Source organism: Mesitornis unicolor, unplaced genomic scaffold (genome assembly GCF_000695765.1).
Source record: "Mesitornis unicolor isolate BGI_N332 unplaced genomic scaffold, ASM69576v1 scaffold40936, whole genome shotgun sequence".
NCBI classification, from domain to species: Eukaryota; Metazoa; Chordata; class Aves; order Mesitornithiformes; family Mesitornithidae; genus Mesitornis; species Mesitornis unicolor.
In genome coordinates, this window is record NW_010193720.1 from 1 (window position 1) to 17,626 (window position 17,626).

General features: G+C 44.6%; 1 protein-coding gene across 1 annotated transcript; it reads left to right on the forward strand.

The window, feature by feature from the left end:
* Window positions 1-12,826: 12,826 nt before the first annotated feature.
* PXDC1 (PX domain containing 1) lies at window positions 12,827-17,355 on the forward strand (the record flags this gene model as incomplete). The annotated part of the gene is made up of 3 exons (XM_010187552.1): window positions 12,827-12,922; window positions 13,206-13,323; window positions 17,244-17,355. Coding segments are annotated over exons 1-3 (242 nt in total), but the record flags the coding sequence as incomplete, so codon positions are not given.
* Between the last annotated feature and the right edge of the window lie 271 nt (window positions 17,356-17,626).

Below are 17,626 nucleotides of genomic sequence, written 5' to 3' on the forward strand. Positions count from 1 at the left end.
AGGGTACCGGGGTGAGAAGCCGGAGTCGCTGTGGGACCGGACCGGACAGGGCGGAGGGGGGTGGGGGTAGGAAAGCTGTGAGGACGTTTTGCGGTCGGAAACTCCTCCTGCGCTGTTGATTTCTGTTGAGTTTTGGGTTGGTTTTTTTTGTAAATTTGCGGTGGGGGCGAAGGGCTGTACCGCAGCATAGGGGGGCAAGACCCGCAGGCTCCGGGCCGCCGCAGGAGGGACACCCCAGCCCCACCGCTGTCCCCAGCTGTACAGGGACGGAGAGCTCCGAGCTGGGCTGGGGGGAAGCAGAGGGGTCCATATGCGCGCTGCCCCTCCCCGAGGCTTCCCGAGAGAGGTCTGGGGGGGTTGTTGGCAGGAGAAGGGCTGTAGCTGAAAAATCTTCGCATGTGAGTATGTTGTTTGCCTCAAGGAGAAGGGAAAAAATTAAAAGGCTGTGGCGCTTGCCAGTGGACGGAACGACTCCGGGAGCTGGCATAATTCCTCGCATAACTTCTGCAACACGGGGGAATTGCACTAGCGGTCAGAGCCGTGTCGTCTCTTTTCGTTTCTGAAGTGGATTAACCCCACTTGGGGAATGTGGCCCACGCTCGGGCCACTCTGTGCCGAAGCAGAATGTACCTGTTAAGCTGTTCTGGGGGTTGGTTTTAATTTGTTTAACGTTTGGGGTATTTTTTAGATACAGTTACGTGTTTCGCTCTGAAATATTTAAAGTGTGCAGAGAAGTGTGGAGCATCTGCTCCTCTGGAAACGGATGTGCGTGTAGCACTTCCAGTCTCCTCAGTTGTTGGAGTAACCACATAAATTGTTTGATTGAACAGCAAACGGGGAGAGGTCGGTATTTTGGGAATGTTTTCTTCTGAGAGGACGGAGAAGTTCTCCCCTGCTCTCACTTCGCCTCACACTTTGCTAGTGTCACCCCTTCCCCCACCCCTTGCAGAAGGTCTGTGTTTTGACGTTCTCGCTGCTAGTTCTTCCCCTGCACACCGGTGTAAATCCACCGGATTTATTTCTGGGCCCTATTTCTGTGTGAGAGCGGGCTCTGTCCCCCGCGAAGGTAAGCAGTGCCGGGAGGTCTCTCCCGGGCTGGCTCGCCAAAGATGTTTTCTGACAGGGGTGTCCCCCGGCGCCAAGCTTTTCCCCTTCCCGCTGCCGGGAGGTGGCAGCTGGGCCCCGCCGGCGCTGTGGGAGCTCCGTCGGCACTCGCAGGCCCCGAGTGCCCTCTGCAGACGACGGCGATGGGTGCACGGCTGCCGGTGTGGCGACAGCCTCGTCAAGCCCGCTCCGCTACCCGCGATGGGAGATGTTTGCAGGCGCTGCGTGCTGGAGGGGGGCTGTCTCCCCTCAATTTGGGTGCAGGCTGGGAATGGGGAGTCCTCTGGCTGTTCCTGCAGATCCCTGCTCCCCCTATCTCTCAGCCCTCATCCCTGCCCCCCTCTCCCCCCTGCCTCTCAGCCCCGCTGTATGCCTGGCGCAGCGTGCTTATACAGTGTCTCATGCAATTATGTTGCTGACCAGGGATCTAAAATACTGCAAAAATTTATTATCCGTTGCAGGTGCCCTACCTAAAGTACTCCAAGTGTGACTGTTGGTAGTGTTGAGCGGCAGTAAATTCTAAATAACGTGGCCTTTACATGTATGTGGCACCTGAGCCCTGCTTTTAAGGATGCTGGGTAGGTCTGGAGCAAGCCTCCCTGTCACCTGCAGGACACAGCACCTGCCAGGGTCACTGTGACTAAAATTTTACTTCCCATGGTGCTGGTAGTCCTTGTGCTTGTTGGCTTTATGGGGCTCTGAATAGTAGCTTGGCAGCCAGACAGGGGTGTGTGCTGAGTCTGATAGACTTGGTCCTTGCTAGCCCTGACCTCATGCCCTGTCCAGCGTGCTCCCTCCTCATCGCCTAGGCACAGGAGGCCCTATGTGTCCTAAAGCCATTCTCATTCCTCAGCTCCTCCCTTAAGTGAGCATGGTTCCTCTCCTGACTGAAGACCCATCACAGCTTTTGCAAAATACTGAACTGTTTTCACATCGCTCTGAAATACTGTTTGTGCAGTTGGAGCCAGATGGGGTTATAGTCCCTTGCACTGGCTTTACTTGACAGTTCCAGGTAACATACACCACTAGTGCATGAACAGCTGGGAGAGAATAAGCATCCTCAGCCTGTGGTACTCAGTTTCTGCCTAAGACCTGGAGCCAGCAACCTTCACTTACCCTTATCTTGGGGACAGGCGTACTGACTGCAGTAGAATTGGGAATGAGCAAAGCATCAGTCCAGGATTTGAAAAATCGAAACCCAATATAAGTAGATCATGGTCCATTCAGCTTGGTGAGGGGGTGGGGGCTAACTTTGCAACAGAGACAGAATAAAAATCAAGAGTAGTTTCTAAGCAATCACAGCACACTTCACAATTTCAGTAATACAATCTGTTTAAAATTACACTACTCCTGCTTTAAAGAAAATATCTTTGCAGAGTGTGCTTCTCTGCATAGAGAACACTTCATCGTGCCAGCATTTTAAAGTGACTGGCCACAGCCTTGTGTAACTTCACTAAGTTGAAACATGAAAATCTCACTTAACGAAGTGACACTGATGCAAAGCTTTGGATCTAAGAAGAGATTGCATGGGGTATGTCCGGTCTTTACAAAACTCCTGGGGTAAGCATGATTTCTTAATGTCCTGTTTAAAAGCAGCTGTCCTACCTACAGTAAGCTCAATATACTGAACCCAACAAAACACCTGACTAAGGCACACTCATGTGTGTGTTAGCATTCAGTCATATACATTTGTGCGTATTTTTACATTTACAAATGTATATGATTTGTATGTGAGTTTGTATATGTGTGCATGTGTGTGTTTATCTTAGGCTTTCTGAAAGAAGGTATTAGCTGTGCCTTTTATCTGGAGGAAGTGGTAAAATGTTGCAAACCAAATTTGCATTGCATTGAAGGACTCAGAAGTTCTGCAGATTTGGCTAAGGAGCATTAAAAGGACTAGCATTATCCTACAGCTCAGTCAAGCTGCAGTATGTTACATTTAAGGGATATGGTTGAGGAGTGAAAGCTTGAGCTATTTGATGTTACTAACTTTTAAAAGGAAGATTTTTATTTTTTTTAAAACGTCAGCAATATTAGAAATAGTTGGCTGTTACCATTATTGCTGGTTTCAGCAAAGAGCTACTACTGAGCAGGAGTGTGCGCCTTCTCTTGTTCAGCAACAACTGCAAACCATCCTCTCCTTTCCTTTCTCCACCCTTCATCCTCTTGGACTGACTTCCACAATGCTCTCCCTCTCCATATTTCTTGCTGAGTGCTTTGAGGTGACAGAGGAGAGGACAGGGAAAATTTTCTGCATTAGCTGTTCATCTTAGCCTTTTTTAATATGGGAAGAGGGGAGGTCCCAGGGGGGCATGTGGCATTCACACAGTCTGGTGTTGTCTTTGATAACTAATAACAACATGTGGCAAAGTGCACTCTCTTCATTTGGATTATGCGATGATGCTAAGGGTCAAGGATGCTTAGCAACACAAGGCATCTTACTGGTACGCTGGTAAACAAGGTTAGATATGTGCATACCTACAGGGTGACTAAATACGATTCACTGTGACATTACCAGTAACTTGCTAGTATTTTGTGTCTAAAATGTGCCCATCCCTTGCCCAAAGCAAATGTGCAAAAGAGGATCACAGAAAAAAACAGGCTAGTTCACTCTTAGCAGAGCTAAAACACAGCCTAACGTTACCAAATTATCTGTTTCTATATGCAAATAAACTACTTTTGTGTGTGAATCAGTGTTCATGAGAAAGGCAGCACTGTGGACTTAGAAAGCTGACTTAAAATTAGTATTTAGAAATAGTTGCAGCAGACCCAGTAGACATTGGAAGTGAAGTATAAACCTGGAAAAGGACTCTTCTTTATCCCTCTTATTTCCTCTAAATCTGGCTTCTGAGGAGTTCTCATCTAAGATTTATCCTAGAACTTGATCCAGCTTCAGTGCAGTCAGCAGTCGGACACCTGCCTCTGACTTCAGTGCGGACAGGATCAGCCCCTTAAGTGCTGGACCAGGAAGCCAGAGGAGTGTGTTAGCAGCCTTTCAAAGCTGGGATTTGTTTTGCCCTTGCAGTGGTAGGGTGGTTTCTGGCAGTCCTTCTCTGCCACTGTTTTGTCACCTTTGTAATCAGAAAGGAGGCTCAGATGCTCTTCCAACATCGCTCTTTGTATCATGCCTATGTGTAGCACCTGGTCCTGCTCTGATATTCTGAGCCATCAGGTCAGAAACTCTCTTCAGTCTTGCAGATTTACTTTTTGTACTGGATGGGCCCTCTCTTCCCAAAGTGCTCATTTTCCTCCCCCTTCCTTCTTTCTGTGCCTCCTCTGACTCATTCTGCTGTCGTGGCCTTTTTCTCCTTGCTCTCCTTTCTGTTTTCTCTCTGCTTCTCCAAGTTACTTTCCCTGAGCTGTTTTCTGTTCCCTTTCCTTGCCTCCAGGTTTACCTCACCAGCTTGCTGCTACCTGTGGTTATCTATGGCTCTCCAGAACTTTTCTGTTCCCTTCTGCCTTGCTGATGCTCAATCTCTGTCCATCCATAGAAGTTCTCCAGTAGCAGTGGAGATTTCCGATAGAAACTTTGAGCCTGTAGCTTGCCTCGTTGTGTAGAGGTAGTCGCTTCATCTGCAGCAGACCCTGAGCGTCCATCCATAGATGTTCTCCAGGAGCAGTGGAGATTTCCGATAGAAACTTTGAGCCTGTAGCTTGCCTCGTTGTGTAGAGGTAATTGCTTCATCTGCAGCAGACCCTGAGCGTCCCTCCCAGATGACTGATGCTGAGCTCTAGCTCTGAGGCTTGTGCCTGCCCTCCGGTGTGGTTACCTCATATGAGAAGCAGATGATCAGCTGTTTTCTGTCCGAGTGGCTGTGCACCAGGAAGCACATGGGAAGCTCCTCCAGGGTGGCCGTTGGAAGGACTTGCGCAAAGCAGAAGGCAGTTCCTGAAGAGCTGGCCCAGGAACATTCTGTTTGCTTGCAAACGTCGCGTTCATAACTTACAGGTGTCTATATGCTGCATTATAGTAGTAGTGGTGGTGGTGGTGTTTACACCACCATCTGGGAGTGTGATTTATGAGAAGAGGAAGCTCTGCAGAAGGAACGCAGTGGTTTCCACAGAGAGCAGCTGTTTTGGTGCTGTGACAGTACAGATAAATACACTGCATCTATTGTGCTCTTTTCATTGTTGACATTGTCAACAGTTCATTAGTGGAGCTTGCTAAGAGCTTCTGTCTGGCAGACAAAGGATGCAGCTCTTGGTTATCAGGCTCTAGCAGTGCTGTATAACCAAAATTAAGTTTGGGGTTTCTGGGTTTGTTTTTTATTAGCTGAATTTCATGGTTCATCAGCAATGATGGAGATAAGTGAAGCTGGCTGTGTTGCTATAAAGCTAGGCACAAGTAGCCTTTTTGTGGTGGACCAGGGTAATGTATCTGGGAGGATTTTGGTGGAAAGGAATGGTAATGAGATTGTTTTTTCATGACAGTTCTCACCTGATAAGAAATCAGCACTAAAAATAGTTGTAGGAGCTTACATTTTTCATCAGGCTTTCACTGCTTTATTAGGATTTATCTTGTGCTGCTTTGACATCTTTTTCTTTCTTGTGCCTCATCAGGCATCAAGACAGGGAGCTCTGTAAGGAAAATCTGTCTGCTGAGTTCTGTTACCAGGAGGTGCCATCTCTCCTCCAGAGATCCTGGCAGATCTCGTAACTAGTAATACATGTGTGGAAAACCCATCAGCTGGAGGGTCTGGACTTCTCAGCTTGTAACTTGTCTCCTTGCTTTGCATGGGGTATCCAGGTGTGCCAGGGTCCTCAGGTGATCACGGTCACCACCTCTGCTCTGGCGGATTTCAGTTGGACAGCTGTTTGGGTTAGACTTTGCTTCATCCATATTTACACATCTGCTGCATATGATACTGCAAAAGAAGAAGTGGCTGTGTTAGAGCTAGGTGTGTGCAGGGCAGTCGGCGTTTTGAAAGCTATCTTTCTGCATCTTACAGATTTCTCTCAGTATCTTCAATATGCTCATTGCTACTCAGTGGGACTTCTAAAAGTATGGAGTGACTTACATGCACTTTCTGTGCATATCTCTTATCAAGCTTAAGAAGGGCAGCATGACTTATTATAAATTTCAAACATCCTCCTCCCTGCACTCCTGTTTTCAACTCCGTCATCTCCTCCCAGCTGCTCCCTGAGTATTGGCACCAAGATAGATCTTATCAGTGATACTGCATAAATAGTAAACCCTTTCTAAAGGCTTTAGAGTATGTAGTGACTCTTGCCATGTGAGATTAATAAATTTCCCCATGAGGGGAAGGGGCAAGTATTTCTGCCTCAAGAGAGGGGTGTTGTAGAATTAGGCAAGAGGCATCAAAGAGGAGTTGCCAGAGCTGCCAGACTAAGTCAGACCAGTGCCCTGGCTAACTCTGGGATCCTGTCCTTAGTGATGAGAACCAGATGCTGCAGAAGACAGCATAAATAACCAGCAGAGAACAGAAAAGTGACAGTCCTGGTCTCTAGTAATTGGAGATCTGATATTCCCGATTGCCTGTAATTATCTGCCCTTCTCTGGATCTTATCAAGTCTTTGAACTTAAGGAATTCTTGTGGTGTTATTTCTGCAGAGTTATTGAAGAAAAGTTATGTGAAACAAGCTTTCCCATCTGCTGGTTCTTTTAATTTCCTGCCTTTACATACCACTGAGTATTTCTTTGTCCTTCTGTCAGCCTTTTATCCTCTTCTCTATCAGAGGGAAAGCAGCTGTAAGTGGGAGCTGTTTTGGCCTCCTCAAAGTCCAGTCTGTAGTTCCCAGGCAGCAAAGTTCAGGGAATGTGTGTCCGTGGGGAGGAGGGATGCTACCAGGGCAGCTGCAGGGAGGAGACAGGTGATGTGGCCATGAAGGGGAAAGGTGCCAGCTGAAGTGGTATTGAGAAGAGCCCAGTTTAGCAGAGAAAGGAAATGCGAAGCAGTGCAAAGGAGCAAATAGCAGAAATCATTGGGCTGAGTTCCCACCTTTCAGTCCTGATCCATGTCCCAGCTGAGTAGCATCAGTTCCTGTATGATACTGTGGAATATCTGTCCATGGGGATATTCAGAAGTTGACTGGATCAGCAGGCTGATCTGACTTTGGACTTGGCCCTTCTTTGGATGAATCAGACTGAACTCTTCCATTGGTCATTATTCTGTGATTTTGTATACCTCCTCTCCTGGCTGGGATTCTCCTGCTTTTTCTCCATCCACATTCTGAACTGTGTGCGCGCGCACATGGGTGGGAAGATATCAGAGTGAAAGGAGGAATGAGGGCACAGGATAAAAAAGATTGAGCACTGCAGTGTTAATGAATACTGTAACTGGGGAAAAGTAAACTCCTGTTGAAGCCATAAAGTCCGGTCGGAATAAAGAGCAGAGTAGCAGTTTCCTGTGCAAGACAGCTTATGTGTCTTCCCTAAAGATTTGAAATCTCTAACTGCTGCCTGTGGGCCTGTGCAAAGAGAGCAGGACGGGCTCAAGATCTGAATCTATAGGCCTTAAATCTTTATTGCAGTGTAGGTTAGCAGAACGCAGAAAGATTTCTGCATAGATTTATTTGCTACTCCTTTTTTCACTTTTATATTTACTCTGCAGCCTTCCCATAGTGGATGGAGAGAGGATTGGTGAGAAGGGCTCAATGCAATATTTTGATCTTCATGTATGTACTAAAATACACAACAATTAAGAGTATTGCCATTCTATCTTGCACACATCTTCAGAAATTACACCTTGGCTTCTGCTCTTACTTGGCCTCCTATAAATATTGAATTGATTTTGCAAAAGTAGGAGATCTCTTGGACATTTGTTTCTCTCCTCAGCACAAGCCTGAAGTGGAGTCGTTCAGGTTGCGGAAATAGGATTTGCCCATAGTTTGATACCATTTATACACAGTGACTTGTATGTAGCAACACATCTCCAGAAAAATAGACTTCTATGTGTCATCATTGAGAGATGGCATATGAGACATACTTGACTTAGGCATGAACTTGCTCTTCCTTGGAAAGCACTGGAGGGTTGTTGAGACACCGTGTTCATTTTGGACACTGACTGTCAGGACTGCATTGTGATTTCATTACAGGCAGATTTGGTGGCTCACATGGCAGTAATAGGCCAGTCCTACCAAGGCTCATGTGTTGATATCAGGAATTAGCTCCCAGTTCATTCTCCTCCTCTGCTCAGCTCATTTCCTGCTCATCTGCAGCTCTGGGACTCTCTCCCACGCTGTGAGCCAGCATGCCAGGTACGCAGCTGCTGGCCTGCTCTCAGCCTCCTGCAGCTGCTCCAGCACCAGGGTCCCAGAGCAGGAGGGGTACTGCAGGCCTCTGCTGCTTGTGCTGTGTTTTTTCCAGATACACATTACTATGCTTAAAGTTGCTATGTATGCTTGGTCTCAAACTGCGGGCAGATCCTTTTCGCTCAGTCTTAAGGGCTCTGCCTGGGACTTTTAGTCTGGAAAGGAGCAGAGATGTCAGAGATTGCCTCCTCCTTTCTGAAAATGAGGTTGCTGGCTATGAGGGTTGTGTGCACAGCAGAAGTCTGCTAAAAGCAGATATCCTGCCACTCTGGGTTAGATGGTGTGCCTGTATTGTTTCTTCCATCACACAGTGTGTAGGCTCCCTTGTGTGCAGAGTGAAGAAATCTTAGAGATTTGTGGTAAAAAAAGAAGCCAGTGGGGCTCCTGTTTGGCTCAAGCCCTATAAACATAGGTGTCTATAGCATTTAAATCACTTGAAATGATAATTAATTGTCCAAGCACAGTACGAATAACAAGACAGAGAGCAAAGTTGTCCTGGGAGGAGTTTGCGTGTGTTTTCCATTAGCAGTCAGACAAGGGCCAGAGCAGTGGAAAAGGCATGAGAACAGCCTTCCACCATGACCTCACTGAGAGATTTCCCAGCTCTGAGCTCAGCTCTGTTGTATGACTGAACAAGTGGAAGAAAGTGCAAGTGGCTCCAGGTCACTGGTTGCTTTACTGGTGTGTTATTTTTATTTTATAGCAAACTGTCTCAATAAGGGTTCTTGGGGTCTAAAAGCCCCAGATGGAAATGTATTTATGGTCTGTGGGCAGAGACACAACAGCCTGAGGACATGTAGCTGCCATATGGATGCTGCATACGTGGCTAGTGAGTCCCATGCACTCCAAATGGTTGTGGTGCGTTTGTGTCAGGGTTAATGAATGGTGAAGATGCTGGGCTCTGTCTGCAGAGTCAGCTGGCATGCGCCTCATGTCTGTTTGTCCAGGCATTCCCAGCATCTGGAGATCCTACACCAGTCTCTGGCTTTTTTTTGTTTTCCTTTTTCTCTCTCTGCCTTGTCAAAGCTTCTGAACAGGAAAAATAAGACAGACAGGGGAGAAACCCCCACAAAGTGAAGAGCAGAGACAGAAAGCTCAAGTGCAGTTCTGTGGCCCTTCTTCACACAAGTACTGATTCCTGCTCAAACTCAGTCAAGCTACTTGTGTGAATATGTAGTGCCTGTGTGAGAAAGGTACTTGAATTGGGCATCCTAGCCTGCAGTCTCTTGCTTCTTCTGTGAAGGCTGGGGTTTCCTGAGGTGAAGCCTTTGACAAGAGTGGTTTGAGGTATTCTCTCCTGCTTAGTTAATTGTGCTGGCAAAGCAGAGGCAGCCCTGTGTTGCGGTGTGGGAGAGGAAATGAGTTACAGGGATGGGTGATAGCACCTTAAACCAGTGTTGCCACTGGAGACTTCACCTTACGAAACCACAGTGTTCCTCCTGCACATATGCATTGTGGTTGACGACAGCAGCCAGTTAGTGGGTGCTGAGAGAGAGCAAAAGGAGGGACCAGGATGTCCGCTCCTCCTGGCTGCTTGGGAAGGCAGTGCCTTGCTCCGGGTAGCATGGGTGTGGGGTTGTGAGCAGTCCCTCGGATTGTGGGATTATAGGCTACAACTAACTGAAAACCATGAGGGTATCTGGTAACTCTTAAAAACAGACTTATAGAATTAAGATAGATGAGGGCCTTACAAACTTTGTGGCTATTGCAGAAGAAATTACAGGGTTTGATATATACATAGTCAGTCAAGTGGTTTCTGTGTATTTGCACTGTAGGAAGGCTTTAGCCCAGCCAAACTGAATTCCCTGTATGGGGAATTCATGTAAGGTCAGCAGCTCTACACACCAAAGCTGTGCATCTGTAATCATTAAGCAAGTATATAGGAAGCTGTCCAGGCAGATGTATCACTCTCCTTCCTACGCTGTCTGCCTTTTGGTTTTGATATTACTAAAAGCTTCAGAAAGGAACAGTTTTTATCGTGTCAGATGTTACAAGTTGTCTGTGCCAGTTTGCAAGTCTGAGTGTGGGTTTGCATGGGTGGTGCCTTTCCAAGAGCTGGAAAGAGGAATATACCAGGGCTGGAAATTCCTGGTGAATGTGAGAAGCTGTAAAACCTCCTACTGTGTGACCTGTGACAGTGCGACAGGCTGGCAGCCTTATCTGACTTCTCTTACTGAAGCATAAAAAGGCTGTGTGGAGCTGCAGATGCTTTCCCTGAGTACTAATGAGGGAAAATCCTAACTGCTTGGCTGGTTTTCCTCACAGGACGAATGCTCAGTGTTGTTGGCGAGGTGGTCTTTTCCCTTTTTTTTTTTTTTCCTGCCCTGGTCTGAATATCTTAATCTGTTTGAAAGTATCCCTTTTCCTGGTAAAATACTGGTTTTAACAGTAAATGCTTGAAGAAAGAGTCCGAGGGTGAGGGCAGATTTGAGAGAGAGCAGTTGAATGCCAGATCCCAAGTGGGTCAGCAATGAGGTGTTTGCCCTCTGGGTGGGAGCCGCAGTCGGGTAGTGTCTGCTCTGAATGTGTCAGTATTTATGCAGACTGGAGCAAGACCAGCAGGAGAAGCAGAGGCACCCCATGGCAGCTGGCATTGGGGTGACTAGCTCCATTTTCTCTGATGTGGGCTACAGCAGGGCAACAGTGTGTTTCTAACATCGTAGGTGGGTGTCTGAGGTGTAGGGCCATTGGTAGCTTATTTTTAGGCAAGATGAAACCACTTGTTTTGAAAGGTTTGGACTTCATTCAGTTGTGGGATGAGAGCATACTTGTGGAGGGGTGAAGCAGGTCCACCCAGGCCTGCTCACACCCAGTAGTTAGGAAGATGAAGGATGCTGGTCTGCAATTCAGGTCTGTAATGTCAAACTCAACTCAGCTAATACACAGTCCATGTGGATGAGTTAATTCGTGTTTACAGCCTTTCAGAGAATTTCCATGCAATACTACCCAACTATAGTGTACACTGATCAAAGCAGGATGCATGGCTGCCTTCCTTATATGCCTGCTGGTATACTCTGCTCTGCTGTCAGAAGAGGGAGTGAGCTGTACCAACTTGAAGTGTTAGTGGTACTGACAAAAAAAGGCAAATTGAGGGACTGTTGAGCAATAGAAAGGGTTATGCAACCAGGCTACTTTTGTGGGACAACTATCAAGTAAACCTGGTTGCTCCGGAGATAATATCTGTTTTATTTAGAGGTGTAATTTGAGGAGATCTGACATTTTCAAAGTCACACTTTTGCCTGGAAAGTTTGTGTGGGATCCAGTCTCCTCGGTAACAAACAACAAGGACTGATGAAGACTGAAACATTTTGTGGATATTGTCCCTACACTCTGCATATTTGACATCTCTTTCTGTACACTTGCCTTTTGAATAGGGAGGTGAAGATGCACTTAGATTTTAGCACTTACAATTTTAGTATATTGAAGTGCTTTCTCACAGACTGCTTTTCAGGTTTTATTTTTTACTTTTATTTAGATGATTTGATTTATTGAGTCTGTTGTTAAATTCCATAGTCTTCTAGGTTCACATGTGTATCAGTATACATCAGTTTGGAAAAACTGCCCAAATGTAGAGGTGAAGCAATGATTGTGTTAGAAAAAGTATGTTACAAAGATCAGAAATAAAAGGGCTGCTAGAGGGATGCAAGATTTTGGGGTTTACTTCTCGTCATATTCCCTGTACGTGCATATAACCTGTGCTATATTTCCCTCAGTCTGCTAGAGGAGAGGGGTTACAGATGTCCTCCAGGTTATACATAGAAAATACGGTGTTACAGTTGAAAATCCCCATATCGAGCAATTCAAAATTATAAGCATTGTAATGCATCAATCTGGACACTGGAAAGCAAAATTTCCATTTTAATCCCTTCTGCAGCACTGTGATAATTCAGTGATTTAAAAAAAAAATCCAAAAAGTTGTTTTACACTTGAAGTACATGTTACTGAGAAACCTTCCTTGGGCCACTCACTGGGGCTTACATTCAGAGAAATACAAGACTGCCCTCAAAAGCTGTTGTTTAGCTTGTGTTTAGTCTTTTCCTCTTGTCTGTGAGTTGTGTTTTTTGGTTTTCTTGGGTTTTCATTTGCTTTTTATTGTCAGGAAAAAAAAGGATGAATCATGGTTCTTGGAAACGGACTGTTTGGTTATCACTGCTGGGAATGCTGTGTAGTGAAACTGGGTGAGGGAGTAGGTGGCTCTGCTTCTGCTCATCTTGCGGCTCCTAAATATGATCATAAACAGCTGAATTTGTGTCAGGCTGGCAACTCTGCTTGTAACTACACCCACCTCAGTTGGGGGTATGTGCTTTATCATCAGTGCAGGTTAAAAGACCTTTCTGGGCAGCATGGTATCAGGCTGTTCCACATCTCAAGCAGGTGCTTCTGGCTGGTGAAGTGTGTGTATACATGAAAGCGTGCTTTTGTCTGTGCTCACGATCTGTTTACTTTGTTTCTAGGGCTCATCACAATAAAAGAAGCCCATGATATAGAAGCCAGACTTAATGAAGTGGAAAAGCTTCTGAAGACTATTATAAACATGCCCTGGAAGGTGAGTAAGCCAAGTTCCACATTTAGCCCAGTGTGACTCTTCCTTGACAGTGACACACACTCTCATGCAGATTAGAAAGTGATGGGGTCTGCCAAACTCTAAAAGAAGCATCTGTTTATTGAATATCTTGGAGAACTGCTGAGTGCCAGAACCATGTAATGATATCTCTAGGCTGTTGCTTGTAATGTCTTTCTGTCATACTATGAAGACGTGGAAAGAGAGAAGAGGAACAAAGCAAGCTACTGGTAAAAAATGGATATCTGTTTCTTTTTCTCTTTTTCAGTATTCAAGATCAGAAGTCGTCCTCACATTCTTTGAGAGATCTCCTTTGGACCAAGTTCTAAAAAATGACAATGTCCATAAAATTCAGCCAAGCTTTCAAAGTCCAGTTAAAATATCAGGTAAGAGTTGTTAGCTTCCTACAGTTGACACAAGAATTACAGAGTGAAAATTACTTTATTTGCTGTTCCCCTTGTTCTTTCTCCATCAACAATTCAAAAGGTGATTCTCTTTAGTCTCATAGTCTGCTTTATAATACAGAACATAAAATTAGTCCTGACATACTATGCAACATGTAATCAGGTAATAAAGTGGCAGGTGAAACTGAACACTGATTAATGCAGCAAAGTGGATATGAGGAAAATGCGGTCTTCACTATCATCAGATATGATAGTTAGGAAGGAGATTATGAGGCTACTGATGCTACTATATAAAAATGTGTGCTCAGTGCCAAGCGGTGAGCAAAACCAGCAGTGAGAATATTAGCTATTATTAGGAAAGGAGAAGAGAACAGAAGAAGGGAGCACAACCCCATCTTGAATACAGTGTGTGCAAGTCTGGTCTCTCCATCTCAGAAAGGATATAATAGAATTTAAAAGCATATAAATAAAGGACAAAGATTCAAATTGTTGAACAGCTTCTCTAAGAAGGAGGTTAAATAAAAAGGATGCTTCAACTTTGAGAAGAGATGACAGAGTGGGTATATGATTCAAGTCTACAAAGCTGTGAATAGAAAGAGGTCGATTACCCCGTACTTCTCATGAAACAAGAACTATGGAGTTATCCAATAATGTTGACAGACAACAGGCTTTAAACGAACAAAAGAAAGGTTATAATATGGTTTTGTTACCATACGGAGCACAGTTAAGGAGTGGAACTCATTGTCATAAGATATGGTGGAACTGAAAGCATAAATGACTTCAAAAAGAAGTTAGACAAGCAACTGGAGGAAAAGTACATTGAGACTTGTCACAGATGGAGACGTAGGAAGTTTCTAAACCACAGATTGCTAGTGGGTAAAATGGAGAGCAGTATTACTCCATCCTTGCCTATTCTTTCAGCCTCTCCCCTCTACATCTGCTACTGACAGTTCTCAAAAGGTTTGTGGAATTTTGCTGTGCCTGGTTTTGTATTTCTATACTGAAATTTTGTGGCAACTACTGGGTTTGTGTTGCCAGACGAGTCTATTTCAGAGACTGAAACAAAAGTGAAATGCTATATAGTCTTCCAAGTTGTATAACGCATTTAGTGTGAGACTGGTGTCAGTTACTTGAGATACTAACAGTATATCAGTTAATGGCCAGTCACTGTGTCAACATGCTAAAGGTGTAAACAGTGCGTCTTAAGGATTGATATTATACACAGTGTATTTTTAAATAATTGATCCTGAGCTTTGGTTCTAAGGAAATTAATCCTCTGTTTAAATAAATATTCTTTCATTGAATGGTAAATGGTTTACAAGCCCACCAATAACTCTTCAGAAGTGTACCATGTAATACAGAGCCTCAGTGAGAAGCGTGGTCTTGCCAGCCTATGTGGGCTGGTGCCTTCTTGAAGGCCCCCAGAGCCCAGGCTGCAGTGCGGTACAGGGACTGCAAAGAAGAGCCCCAGGAAGCTGGACTGCAAATTGGGGTGATGCAAGTCCAGCTTCCTGGGAGCGAGAGACAGGAGCTAACATGTGTGTCTTGCCCCATCTGTGGCTACGGAAGTTTGGATGATGTATTGAGTCAATGTGGAAATGTCAGGTAAAATTCCTTATGTGTATGTTCCTGACATTAGTCATCTTCCAAAGGCTGAGTGTGGTTACTCGCTTTGCTTCTGAATGCCAGGACATGTTCTCAACACTGACCCTTGAAAGCATATTCACTGGTTTTGTCTGAAATATGTTGCAAAGTGGGTTCTAGAACCTGCCCATTAGGAAATGAAGGATCCCCAAAAATGTATATCCTGGAAAAATGTTTCAAAGGGTGGCTTCTGTCAGTGATGCATTGTTTTTTTTGCAAACAGGCAAATATCGAGAAAAATGTGTGTTTGGAATTGCATTGGTTAGAAACGGTAGTGTTGCACTGGCTTGGGGCTATTTTGTGTTTGAAACTGTTTTAGAATTTTTGTGAGGGCGTGCACTGCCCTAAGGGCACACATAGTCTGTGTATGCATGACTGAATATGTCGTGTGGTGTGTACAACAGAGAGAAGATGGTCAAGATGAACCTAAATTCGGAGTGAGAGTGCCTGGCTGATGGAGAGAGGCTAGCAGCAAGGGGAGCCCCTGCCAGCCTCTATGTAGAGGAGCTGTGGAAACCACATTAGCTGACTAATAACATGTTTTTTTAAATTCTAAATTAATTTTGGTAGAGGCAAGTCATAACTTATTAATTGAAGGAAGATTTTTCCCACCCGTGCAGCTATCCAAAAGCATCTTGTGGTAATTGAATTTATCATTTAAGTGACTGCTGCAAAGAATTTAAGAACATAGGTAGGAAACTTGATGATTGATATTTGCGTTGACTGTTGCACACTGGAAATTATTTCGGTGTCTGGCAGCGTTGCCAGTAGATGGCAGCAAATGTTAAGGTCTGAAGCATGAACTGCGGATCACATCACAGTAACGAAGTGCTGTAACTCTTAGGTCATGTCAAGGACACTACGAAAACACTATTGCATTCATGTTAGTCGGAGTGGAGCTTTCTACATGGCTTGCAGACTTAGAAAAACAGGGAAAAATGTTTTGTGTTGTTTGAAGAAACAAACTGTCCCACATACGGTCTGTTCGGAGTGATAGGTGATGGGGATGAGAGAAAGGGCCACCCTCTTAGATGAAAGCTGAATTTTAATTTATGGTGTAAATCTTATTCTGCAGTACAATGTTGGCTCAAGATGAGTCATGACTGAAGCAGGTTTCTGCTGGGATTCAGTATTTTTTACCATCCTCAAACGTATTCTGCTAAAGTGAGTTGCAGTAAAGTACAGACTGAAAGTCAAAGATTACTTTCTCAAGAAAAATATGGATGTGAGCTTTGGCTTTATCTTGCTGTAGGAACATGTAAATGTACACTTTAAAAAAGTTACCTCCTTTATTTCTCCTGTCTCCTCTCCTGCTCATTACTTGAACTGTATGTGTAGTTGAAATCGGTTTGTTTGAGGATTCCCTGTACGTATGTTTTGTGCCTACCATATTTTCTGTCACAGACTGATTTCCTTTTGCTTGTGCTGATAATGCAAGGGTGTAACACAGGGCCCTTGTATCTTGAGGCAAATCAGGAGTCATCCCACTTAAGTCAGTGCTGTTCTATATAGAGATGTTTTATATAGAGATGTAGTTTCATTTTGTGGTGGCCCTGGCTTCATTTAAGATTGTGGGACCAGAAGAAATCCTTGTGACTTGCCTAGTTTACCTTTCCATATAGCATAGACATGGATTAATTTCTCAGTCACATCAGATACTATTCTTTAATTATAAACTCTCCCCATGGTAGTAAGTCAGTGGAATTAGGTGGAAATTTTAGCTATTCTGGATTGAAGTCTTCTTACACATTGAGAAACAAATAAGCAGAGTTGAAGGCAGTGTAGAAAATGGTATTGCTTTGCATGACTTAAAGATATTGGTTGAATTAACTTGAAAGGTCACTTTACATTGCCTTTTTCCTGCCTCTCTGGTTTTTGCTTAACTGGCTTAAGCCTGACACTGTCTAGGAAAAATACAATTATGTTTTGGTAGTGGTAGGTTGCAATATGCAGATGGGCTGCCATTCTGCTAAAGGTGATGGGAATTTTGCCACTGGTGATAGCAGGGCTGAAACTAAGCCTTGCTTCATATGCTGTGTGTCACGAATTGATTGTGTGAATAAAATTGCTTAAGCGCTGGCAGTTTGCAGATGTAAGAAGCCATGACACCAGCTCTTGAGTCCTGCTTTCAGGTACAGATTTTCAATGTGATGCACACATCTCTGTTCTTAACCATGTCAACTACATACAATATGCAGTTGTTTTCGAGCCTTTTTGGTTTTTTGATTTTCATCTTGTTTTCTTTCTTCTCCCAACAGAAATCATGCGATCAAATGGATTTTGTTTAGCCAACACTGAAACAATAGTCATTGACCACAGTATACCCAATGGAAAAGAGAAGCACCTGGACGTAGATACAGCAGAACACTTGTAAGTAGGGCTTGTGCATGAGTAATGCTGTCAGCTTTGGATAAACTGTAGCTTTCCCGCCCTCCCCAGCAAAATGTTATCCTCTTTCTAGGTGCAAGACTGGTACAGCTGTCATTCTGACTGGTTAGAGATTACTAGGCTTGTTCGCTAAGGCTTCACAGCTCTTTCTATTAAAATGGATCAAATGGCTGTTGGTGGGAATGATTGACAGCAAGGAGCTCAGTCCTCTGTGTATGAAAAAAGCTGTTGTTGTCAAAGGGATCCTGTGAGG